The 12,065-nt window shown below is 39.2% G+C and overlaps 1 protein-coding gene across 14 annotated transcripts in view; it reads left to right on the forward strand.

Moving 5' to 3' along the window:
• LOC121898858 (unconventional myosin-XVIIIa-like) overlaps nt 1-12,065 on the forward strand; it is a 156,807-nt gene that overhangs the window by 78,413 nt on the left and 66,329 nt on the right. For all 14 annotated transcript variants that reach the window (XM_042414327.1, XM_042414329.1, XM_042414336.1 and 11 more), the window contains 3 exons: nt 1,034-1,241; nt 4,369-4,478; nt 11,253-11,318. In XM_042414327.1, the coding sequence (XP_042270261.1) occupies nt 1,034-1,241; nt 4,369-4,478; nt 11,253-11,318 (384 nt within the window). The remainder of the gene's footprint in view (nt 1-1,033; nt 1,242-4,368; nt 4,479-11,252; nt 11,319-12,065) is intronic.

Raw genomic sequence — 12,065 nt, forward strand, 5'->3', positions numbered from 1 at the left:
AGCTGCAATGGCAAAGTGTCCCTCAGTCATAACTTAAGTGTTTAAATAAATACACAACTCAGTAAAGTGTGGACAGTTTTGTGATTAATTGACATTGTTTTATTTCATTTATCATTCCTAATAGGTCATAACCAAGGTTTCCAAACTGTGAGGCGCGCCTCCCCAGGGGGGCACAAAGGAATTGAAGGGGGGGGGGGCATAGAGTGAGAGATGTGAGCAGCAATTTACGGCAAATCTTGTACTCCTCCTCCTCAGAGTCACAAGAGTCTTTATAAACCTTCTTGAGCACCTGAAGTAACATTTTCACAAGCCTTGTGAGAATGGCAGTATATGAACATCATCACTAATAGTTAAGCAGTGAAGTGCAGTTGCAGCCTCATGTTACCAGACACTGAGATCCCAATCAGATCAACACAGTGTGGTATACAGTTTTAGAGTTTAAACTGAGAAATGAGAACAGAACTGAGATTGAATTGGTATTCAGTATGAGCCATTTTCCTGAGTTTAGGTACATATTAGTTACCTTGTGAGGCAGCTGGATTCACAAGATCATGAGATCTTGTGAGAATCCATCTTGTCACACTTCAAGTTATGCCCTTGAATCAGAACCACTGGTGGTTCGGACCAATCAGCATTACGATTCCAGCCTCCTCCCAAGGTAAAACGGTGATAGATGGTGATAGACAGATGAAAGTGCCCTTTTCTAAACAGTTTCTATGGACGACTTCTCAGATGGCTCTGTGTAACAAACCATCTGATGTGACAGGTGGTTAGAATCAGAGGATAAAATTGCAATCTGTGCATCCCTATCTTTTATTCTGTACATATGCATGTCATATGGAGATTACTGTTTTAGCTGTCTACCCCATACTGCCGCATTGTGAATGCAGTGTCAGACAAAACTTCTGTGAGGCACATTAAGTTGTTACACTGGATATTCTGCTGTTGTTCTGTCTCTGTGGGAACTATCTACTCAGAAAAAAGTGTAAAAAAAGGAAAAGCTGGTTCCTGACTCATCACCTTCTGTTTTTAGGATGCTCTGATTGACATGGTGCGTCGATCCAGGGTTCACTTCGTTCACTGCCTGCTGCCCAAAGCAGAAGCAGTGGGAGGAGGAGGTGAGCCCCGTGTGACACATGGAGAGAGCCCTGATTCTGGCCTCATGACTTTGGATGTGGGCCTCCTGAGGGCTCAGCTGCGGGGATCCAAGCTGCTGGATGCACTGCGCATCTACAGACAAGGTAATCAAGTACTTCTGGAAACCTCACCATTTCTTTTCTGTTTAAAGGGGCACTCCACCAATTTTACATGTCAAATTCAGTTTACTTGTCAGGCTTAGTACTACTCAGCTTTCCAAACTCTGACAAAAAGGCTGATGATATCAGTGATGTCATCAGTGTTGTCTGGGCTCAGGCTTAGAGACTACAAATTTTTAACTAAGGTTGAAAGATGTGCACATTTTCCAGGCAGGCAGGTGCAATGAAAATATGTTATAGGTTGCATTATGAGAGATGTAGTATCCAGTATTTTTTGAGCTAGACTGAAGTGTTTCAAATTGGTTTTCATCCTACCCAGCAAACAGTATTCAAAGTAGCTGGTGGTAACTTCCCCAGTTCTAATGTCATGTGGGGTGCTACAAGGCTCAATACTTAGCCCGATCATTACCTCAACTTCAATCAGCATGTTAAGAGTCTTCTTCAGTCTTGCTATTTACAAATCAGAAATATTGCCAAAGCTAGACCAATGCTTCCCTAAAACATAGTTGAGCATCTTGTTCACACTTTAGTTCCCTCTCACCTTGACTACTGCAATTCATCATTCTTGCCTGAATGAAAAAAAAATGGTGCAGAAAGCAACATTAAGACTTCCTACAAATGCTAGACATAAAAAAGTCACTCCAGTTCTGCTGAATTACAATGACTCTATTTATTTTAGAATTCAATTTAAGATTCTTTTTACTTTTTAAAACCTGCAATGTTTTTGGTCCACTATGTATTTCAGATTGTTTAACTCCTTATCCTGCACCAATCTCACTCAGATCTGGCAACCAAATGTTGTCAAAAGTTCCACCTATTATTCCACCTATTTCATTGAACTGTATTTTCTGTGCACTATGAAGCATGTTGTAACTCTGGTTTTTAAAGACACTACAGAAAGAAAGTTTACTTTCTTGCTAGGGCCGCTTCAATTTTGACCAAGATTTTCCCTAACTTTATGGAAGCACAGTATGAAACCTCTTAAAGTCAGTGATGTCATGTAAAAGTCAGTGCCCTAAGTGAGGTTATTCTTATGGAGCTCATTAAACTTTGATCTTAGCTATACTGTCTGGCAAAGAAGTAGAGATAGGGTTTTCTTTTTTAATGGTCCAAAGTTCCTCAAGATTAACCTGATTTCACACTATTACTCATCTATCTTTCTGATAATGTAAATAAAATATGAACAATACATTTTCTTTGCCCAAAGTAGTTAAAACCAGTGATGAATTAAATTTACATACAGTTCTGCTTTAAAGTTTGTGAACCCTTTAGAATTTGCTCTATTTCTGCATAAATATATCCTAAAACGTGATCAGATTTCCATTCAAGTCCTAAAACTAGATAAAGAGACATCAGTTAAACAAATGAGACAAAAACCTTACACTTGTTCATTTATTTATTGAGGAAAATGATTTAATGTTACATATTTGTGCAAGGCAAAAGTATATGAACCTCAATTATCAGTTCATTTGAAGGGGGAAGTTAGAGTCGGGTGTTTCAATCAATGGGATGGCAATCAAGTGTGAGTCTGGTTGGCCCTGCCTTATTTAAAGAAGAGAAATCTGGGTCTTCACTATCAAAGTCTGAGCTTCACAACACAGGTTTGTGGAAGTGGGTCATGGCTCAAACAAAGGATATTTCTGAGCACCTGGAAAAGGGGGTTACAAGACCATTTCTAAAGAGTTTGTACTCCACCAGTCGATTGTCAGGCAGATTGTGTACAAATTGAAGACGTCCAACACCATTGTTACCCTCCCCAGGAGCGGCTGAACAAGAAAGATCACACCAAGATCAGGTGTGTAGTACGCCACAAGGAACCCCAGGGTAACGTCTAGGAAACTAAAGGTTGTTAATGAGTCCACCATCAGGAGAACATTGAGCATCAATGGTGTGCACGGCAGAGTTGCAAGGAAAAAAGCCACTTCTTTCCAAAAAGAAATTGCTGCTGTCTACGGTTTGCTCAAAACCATGTGGATAAGCCAGAAGATGATTGGAAAAACATTCTTTGGGTGGATGAGACCAAAATCGAACTTTTTGGCTTGAATGAGAAGAGTTATGTTTGGCGATGGGCAAACACTGCATTCCAGCACAAGAACCTTATCCCATCTGTGAAACATGGTGGTGGTAGTATCATGATTTGGGCTGCTTTGCTGTCTGTGAACTGAAGCTCAACAGAAAGTAGGTCATGCAGTAAGACACCAACCCTAAACACACAAGTTGTTCTACGAAAGAATGGTTAGAGCAGAAGAAAGATAATGTTTTGGAACAGCCGAGTCAAAGTCCTGACCTTAATCCTATAGAAATGCTGTGGAAGGACCTGAAGCAGGCGGTTCATGCAAAGAAACGACCCAACATCCCTGAGTTGAGACTGTTCTGTAAGGAGGAATGGGCTAAAATTCCTCCAAGCTGATGTGCAGGGCTGATAAACAGATACCGGAATCATTTGGTTGAAGTTATTGCTGCAAATGGGGGTCACACCAGTTACTGAAAGCAAGGGTTCACATACTTTTGCCTCCCATAAATATGTAAGAATGGATAATTTTCCTCAATACATAAATGAAAAAGTATTTTTTTTGTCTCATTTGTTCACTTTATCTAGTTTTAGGGCTTGTGTAAATATCTGATCACGTTTTAGGTCATATTTATGCAGAAATACAGAAAATTCTAGAGGGTTTACAAACTTTGAAGCAGCACTGTAGATAAAGATTCTGAAAGGTTTCCAAAAACCTTCAACCAATTGATGTTATTGTCAAAAGGACCAATTACTCTCTAATGCCTTCATTCAAAGGTGCATGCTTTTAGATCCTTTAGCCCTTTGTCCCAATGTAGAACTCTCTCCCCAAAGGCAATTCTGACTGTCTGGGCCTCTCTAAAAGCATAAGAAACCCTTGTAACCTTGTACATTTTTGCCTGTTAAACCTTCACTACTTTGTGTTTGGCTCTTTAGTCTGTGTTTGTGTGTTTTAAAGTGTTTGTGTGTGTGTGTATTTCTCTTGAAAATAAAAGTTAACCATTGAGACGCAGTTGGCTCTCCACAAGCTACAGACGCTCCTCTAACCTTGGTGTTGTGTGTCTTTCCGCTCCCCTCTCTATTGTCCCTCCCTGTCTCCAGGATACCCAGACCACATGGTGTTCTCTGAGTTCCGCAGGCGCTTTGATGTCTTGGCACCACATTTGACAAAGAAGCACGGCCGACACTATATTGTCACAGATGAGAAGAGGGTGAGTGTTTGGCATGGATTGTCTGATATTTTTGAATACTGATGTGTGTGGCTGGACAGTGAGGCTGACTGATGATATAATGAAATTACTCTCTGTCCACAGCTACTGTCTGTGGTTTTTCATCATTATGTCTGACCACTGATGTAGTATAATAAATCACATGACTGGTTTAGTTTAAGTAGAGTTTCTCAAACATTCATGGGATTTCTGACATGAAAGAGATAGTATTTCCGTGTGATGCTACCTTATACTTCCTGTCCACTACATTTCAGAGGGAAATATTGTACTTTCTACTCCACTACATTTATTACCAGCTTTACTTACTTTATAGATTAAGATTTGACACAATGGTAAATGGACTGTACTTGTATAGCGCTTCACTAGTCTTCTGACCACTCAAAGCGCTTTTCAGTACGAATCACATTCATCCATTCACACACATTCATACACTGAATGGGCACAGGGGCTACCATGCAAGGTCCCAACCTGACCATCAGAGGAAATTTAATCATTTACACACATTCACACACTGATGGCACAGCCATCAGGAGCAATTTGGGGTTAAGTATCTTGCCCAAGGACACAACGACACGCGGGCTGGAGGAGCCGGGAACTGAACCACTGATCTTCCGTTTAGTGGACGACCCACTCTACCTCCTGAGCCACAGCTGCCCTAATGGATAATATAACAAGCTTTTAAAATACAACGCGTTGTTAAAGATGCAACCAGTGGTTTCCAACCTTTTTGGTTTTTGATGTCTTACAAAAAGCAGTGTGTAGTCGGGGTCACATTTCACATGTCTATGAGTTGTTAACAGCTTCACCAAATAGTGATTTTTCCCTCTAAACTTCTCACATGCTTTCATTTCAATAAATGTTCAAATGATCCAAAAATCAAAGATTAGAGAAAAAGTCCAAAAACTGAAAACAGATTTGTGCATCAGAACCTTGTTTTTTCTTCTTTCCTCTCCCAAGTGATGTCACTTGAGTCAGCATTGGTTGGGGTTGAATACTACAAGTTTGAAATTTTAAGAAATCTGGGGGTGTGGAGTTAGAAAGAAGTGAGGTTACCAGACCTCTGTAGCCTGCTCCTCATCTCTGCTTGAGGCTAGCAGCTCCAGGCTACATTTGACGCTAGTAGCATAACACACCTGAATTTGTACAGTCGAGTGAATCAGGTTTTCACATGGAAGAGGAAAAAAAACATTTTGCTACTTTTTTTTTTTTAAACTGTCCATCGTGAGTCTGACAGTGTTATAGGAGTGCAATCCTAAATCTGTGAAGGACTCTTAAGACCTGAACAAATGCATTACTCATGAGTTCTAGTATGATTTGATTGTTATAGTAGGTGTCATGGATTTTTAAGGACAAAGATCTGTAAATTTTTTATTTTGTCAACAAATCCCATGTGTAAACCCACACCAATAATGTGTTAGTCCATCTCCTAATATTTTCTGACTCTGTCTGTGGTTCTCAGCCCCAAGCCCATCCTAGTGAGGATGTAAATCTTTAAAAACACCTCATTAATATAGGTTCATTAAAAAAATGCTCAGTAACTTCCAGAAACAGCTGGTCACTGTAGTTTTTAACAAACATTATTTAAACAGGAGGAAAGAGTACATTTGTTGGGGACTATTTTCAGCAGTGGATGAATCCACATTTGTTGCTCTAGTGAGTATTTCTGACAGCAGGCAGGACAGTGTGTGTGTGTGTGTGTGTGTGTGTGTGTGTGTGTGTGTGTGTGTGTGTGTGTGTAGGACTGAGTGTCACAATAAACTGCAGTGTGTGTGTTCATGGTAATGAAGGAATATGTCACTCAGTGCAGCGGTGTGGCTCATTGAGATGTTGTTAATAGTTTTTGGACAACAATGGACCTCTATGGCACAGAGGAATGAGATATATCAGACTTTGACACACAGAATACTTGTTAGTAGATCAATTCATTGTTGGTTTTACTCTGAACATGGGATTTGTAGCCAATAAGGAAAATATAGAATGTTGCTAGACATGTGCTTTAATAAGTGTTTGAGCATCTTAACAAAGTAGTTATTCATTCAACATATATATATATATAACATGACCCTGTTGACCGTGTAGGACAAGCACACATGATCCCCACTACAACAGGCCCATTCATCAGTCCTTATTAGCAGAGATCACTTTATAGAAAAAAAACAAGTTGTTTGTTAATGGTTTAAGTTTCATCCACTCTTAATCTGGTGTAAATTCTAAAACTAAATAGCTAAAAGCTTGTGTCACCATAGAGGATTCCCAGTTACTATATGTTTTAGGTCCAGTCAGCTCAAGTCCATGAATGAACCTAAATCTTTTCAAAGTCCTTGAGTTTTCACATATTATTTTTCCAAAGAAAGCGGAAGAAAAATTTCTTTTAACCAATGGCTAGAAGTGGGATTTGTGGGTTTTCCCAGAACACAGACATTAAAAAATAACTGGAATAACAAAAATATACCATCTTTCCTCACTCCTTAACTGTAGGGTTCAATTACTCTAAAAAAAAAAAAAATCATATAATATTTAAATACCCTCAGATTCGGATCCAATAACAGTCTGCCTCATCTGACTCCACTACAGTGTGTTTCAACACTGTGTTAACTGAAGCCAACAACAAGCTTCAAAGGTTTAGAAAGCCTTGCTTCACAAACTGCTCACCAAAGTGATGAGTGGTAAAACTCTTTGGAGGCTGCACTTCACAATCTGTGGCAGTGAAAAGTGTAGCAGTGGTGACCTTTACCTTGCTAAGAGGCTTGTTAACCAGACGCACATCAAACCAGTTTCTCAGGACACCCGGCTTTGGAGGAAATCCAAATCCTTTAATTTTGTTGCTTGTGATATTGAAAGGTCAGTCTGGCAGTGTTGTATCACAGACTGATCGAGTTTACCCAAGACCTATTAAAAAACGAGGTATTCTACAGTAGGTACTTGTTTCTTTTATGTTATTGACTTTGTTCACAGATGACTAAAAGAATGATTTGTTTTAAATACATGTGAACAGAAAGTGTTAGAGATGGAGGAGATATAAAACCCTCAGACTAACCTTCACAAAGGAATAGTTTGTAAAACACAGCTGCAAATGCAATATTTAGCTAATATGATATTATTATAATATATAGTTAAATTGATGCCCCTCTAAACCATATGATAAAGCACACTATACCACTGACTGGTCAGTATTAATGAAGCTTTCAAGTGAAAATTTAATATTGTAATATCATCCAACAAGTCAGTGTATTCCTTCAACATATTGCTATTTCAAAAGGAAATCATAAAATGTATTCTGACTTCAAAAAAATATGTAAAAATAAATAATACAATAAATCAATAATATGAATATCTGGTTTAAATTTGATTGAAAAAGTCCCACAAATTTCAGCAGAAACACTCTGTAGCATAACTTTTATTTTTTATTGTTTTGACCCTGATGCAGGATCATAAGTTTATTTGCATTTTTCTCTTCATGTTTCATGAGCATACAGTATTCTGAGCTTTGTTAATCACAGGATGACCTTGTTTCCTATAAACTGCGGTTAATAGCAGCGTCTTGCACAAAACACAAAAAAATGATGCAAATTTTTTGGTGAAAATTCGTTTAAAAAAGTGAAAACAAAAGCGCTAATTGTTACAGAGTTGGGACTTGGGTATTTACCAACCAGGGAGGGTCTAATAAAGAGATGCTGTTGAGTTGCATCATGGGAAATGTAGGATCCAGTGCTTATGGAGCTTGACCCATACATGGGACTAAAAGTCAGGATATCTCGGCCTCTGCTGCTTTGGTTTTGACCATTTCTTTTTTTAAAAATCTGTCTCAGACTGTGTAATCTGTGTAGGTCCTCCAATACGGAAGCACAGTACCAAATCCCTGCAGTACGCCTTTAAAAATGCCACCAGCTTTTTTCCAGTCAAAAAATGGTAGAATGGTTAACGCTAAAGTCTAGAGAATCAGTATTTCTTTCCTTGCCCTCCACATTCTAATCTCCTGGTGTGAACAGAATCCCTTTATTCACCTTCTACTCCTGCTCTCCTCTCTCCGCTGTCCTCTTCCTGCTCCAAGAGCGCTCTTGTGTGTAATTAATTATGATTGCACAGGCTGGCAGCATACGGCTACTGTACTGGTTAATTACCGGCGGTAGGAAGAGCTCTTTCTTTCCTCCTCTCTCTCTCTCTCTCTCTCTCTCTCTCTCTCTCTCTCTCTATCTCTCTCTGTCTCTCTCTCCCATTCCCTTGTCTCTTTCCACTTTCTCTCCACTTTTTTTCTTGTCTCATTATCTTTCAATTCCTTTTGTATAGGAGGCAGAACAGTTTAGGAACATCCCTGAGCATATGATTAATGTCGTCTCTCCATTCTGTTGAGGCACTATATAGCAGGTTTGTACAAAGGCGTGATTAGCCTTTATGAGTGGGAGGTTGAGCTGCTGTAAGAAAAAAAACATCTCTACATTAAGGCTTTCTGCACCTGATGTGCCACATTTCTTGTGTAAAAAAGCATAGATTGTTTTTCTGTTATTTATGAATCTAAAAACGATCTGATTGGCTGAATGCCTGCCCTTTTGTGAGTGTCACCTGAATGTGGTGTATGAAGGAACATTTGGCCACTGTCAACAGAGAAGATTTAACTGGTTTTAATTAAGCAGATCAGTGAAATTAAGCTCTCCTCTGTTTACCACACCACAACACACAGGCAGGAAAGTTGCCCATAAGGCTCCTCAGAGATGAGCTTAGCAAGGATAGCCCACTCACAAAGAACTAATGGCAGCCAGTTCTCTGTGGAGTCGGGAAGGAACAGTGGAGAAGAAAGAAAGCAAGGAAGATGGATGAAAGGAGGCGGCCTGAGATGGGGAAGGGCGTATAATTGGAGAAATAATATGAAAGGATTGCTTTTCAGAGAAAGAGAAAGTGACAGAAAGAGAATATTGGTTTGCTGAGCCTGTCTAAGAAATTTCTTTGCCTAACAAAAAGCCCCGTCTTTCTTGCAGCTGACAGCCCAGTTCTGTCAGGTCCTCTCTATACGGTGTGATGTAGCCATGATGTCTGTAGCCAGATGGTGTACCTGCCAAACAGCAGAGAAGACATCCACCATGTCATACAACACTCCTGTCAGTGTCCTCTCCCTGGGAGGCTCAAGTTCCTTATGTAATTTTATGTATTACTATTGTGTTACTATTGTCCTGGCTTTCAGTGGGGAATCTCACTTGTCGAGATGCTATGTAAGAAGATTTGTGAGCCAGTTTTGTAGAGTCTGCCGTACAATGACTTTGCGTTTCGATGAATATGTCAAAGATGACAAAAAAAGAAAATCCTGGATCCTGCACTTTCCATAATGCAACATGATAGCTTCTTTCATTAGACCTTTTCTGGCTGTTTAACTGCACACTCCCATTTGTAACACAGACTTTGTATTATAAACTTGTAGTCTCTAAAGCCAACCTGAAATACTGATTTCACTTTAATACTTCTCTCAAACTTGACAAAGCTCCTCCAGAGCCACAGACAACAGTACACAGTATAACTGTTGACTTCACAGGTTGAGGAGTACTCCCCATGACTATTAAAATGACACTGAAAATCGGTGGAGTCCACCTTTAATGATGTTAGTTACTCCCTGACCTTTCTTTTGGTGCCACCATAAGGACACAATTTTCATTTACACACGTAAATATAGCGGGCAGATTGCAACGACAGTTACTGAGCACATGCCTGCTTCCCACAGAATTAACCCTTTCCAATTTGGACACTCCACTTCACTTATCATTCCAAACCGTAATAACATTTTACTTATCAAGCTAATTGCTGAGAACTGAATGAAATAATTAAAGCAAAGTCCCACAGCACTCAGACAATCAGACCCCCCTGGGTCAGCCAACTGTATTTGGAAGAGAAAACAAAGGCAAACAATACAGTTATTTCCCAAACTGTCCAAACTGTCTAAAACAGCTACTGTAGTTGCTCACACACAGTTTTCCTGTGAAATGAGGAACTGTCATCACATATTTCAAGTTTGATGTCCAGAAAAAGTTTTGATAATCTGGATAACCTGTTGACTTATTCACAACCTGTCTGACTGCTCATGTTTCCCTCCTTGTCTCACTTCTTTTTAGTGATGGTGTATTCCAAGATCTCACCAATTCTATGTACAGTATGTGTACAATATTGTAACAGATAGAAATGATGGCCAAACCCAAGTTGTAATAAACTTGATTAATTCACAAGAGCAAACCAATAAACTATTAGTTATTGAAAGAAAGGTAGTTTAATTTAAGATGTAAGCAGAAGGCCTAGATGGTTAAATTGTGATGATGTCATTGGTTGAACTTTTTATTCTTATTTTATTATTCATGTTATCCCTGAAGTTGCACTGAAATCCAGAGTTCAAATGCCCAATTCACAGCCAAACAAGTTGATCTCCTTTGAAGCATGAATGTGTTAAAGTCATGATAAAAAATATATCCATGGAATATGGTGATACTATTAATGATCAACACTTGCCATTCAATCTATTTCCTTTATTTATCACGTCTTATTAGTATATTGTTGTGTGCTCTCGAGTCCCTATAGACAGATTGGGTGTGTGTGTGTGTGTGTGTGTGTGTGTGTGTGTGTTTGTGTTAGCTGGTGTTCATGGAGAATGATGTTTATTGCCATGGCACTGCGCCAGCATTCTTTGGGCAACCAGGTCATGTGATCATGTGGAGGTAAAGCCCGGAACAAACAGGGGTTGTTTTTGTTTATGTGTCTACTGACTGTTCTGTTGCTTTCCAGGCTGTGGAGGAGTTGCTGGAGTCCTTGGAGCTGGAGAAGAGCAGCTACCACATGGGGCTGAGCCGGGTGAGTGGAGTCACACTCACACGCACACTTTTCATCTCATTATACTTCTAAGGACTGTTATTGTAATGCTGGAACTTCTCAAATCACGGCCAACACCTTTATTAACCTCAACTGCAGAGAACAGTAGAACTTTATTTGAAACAGGATTCTATTTTATGTCTGATTTCCCCTGTTTTATAAATATATTTCATCACATTTGATGATCTGTTTCTGTTTTCATTTGCTGCTGGTACAAACTCCACACTTGCTCCATGTTTGCCTGTTGTCTTGATGAATTCAGGATTATGTTTTCCACAGCAGTCATGTCATAGTCACCACTCTGCAGCTCTGAGCTTCTCTTTTTAACAGAAGTACTTCAATTACTAGTCACTCACTTATTCATTCCAACTGCTTCTACTTTGCCTTTTTTTTTCAATTGTTTTAAGCTACTGTGAGTTCAACACTTCTTTCACTTATGTGTTGCATTAAAAGCCTTCCATTGACTTTAAGGATATAATCCCTCCCTGTCTTGGAAGGCTTTGAATGTGAAACATCCACAAGAAGTATTGAGTTTTATTGACAGTAACTTAACAACAATTGAAAGAACAGCAAAGTAGAAGTGTTTGAGAGTAAGTAAATACAAACAGAAGGATAATTAAAAACAGTAAAGTAGACAGATTGAAATGAATTATTAAAAGGTAACAATATGTCCGTTTTAAAAGAAAAACCCACAAAAACAGATTGGTTAGTATGATAAGAATCATAAGT

This window comes from Thunnus maccoyii, chromosome 6, assembly GCF_910596095.1.
Source record: "Thunnus maccoyii chromosome 6, fThuMac1.1, whole genome shotgun sequence".
NCBI classification, from domain to species: domain Eukaryota; kingdom Metazoa; phylum Chordata; class Actinopteri; order Scombriformes; family Scombridae; genus Thunnus; species Thunnus maccoyii.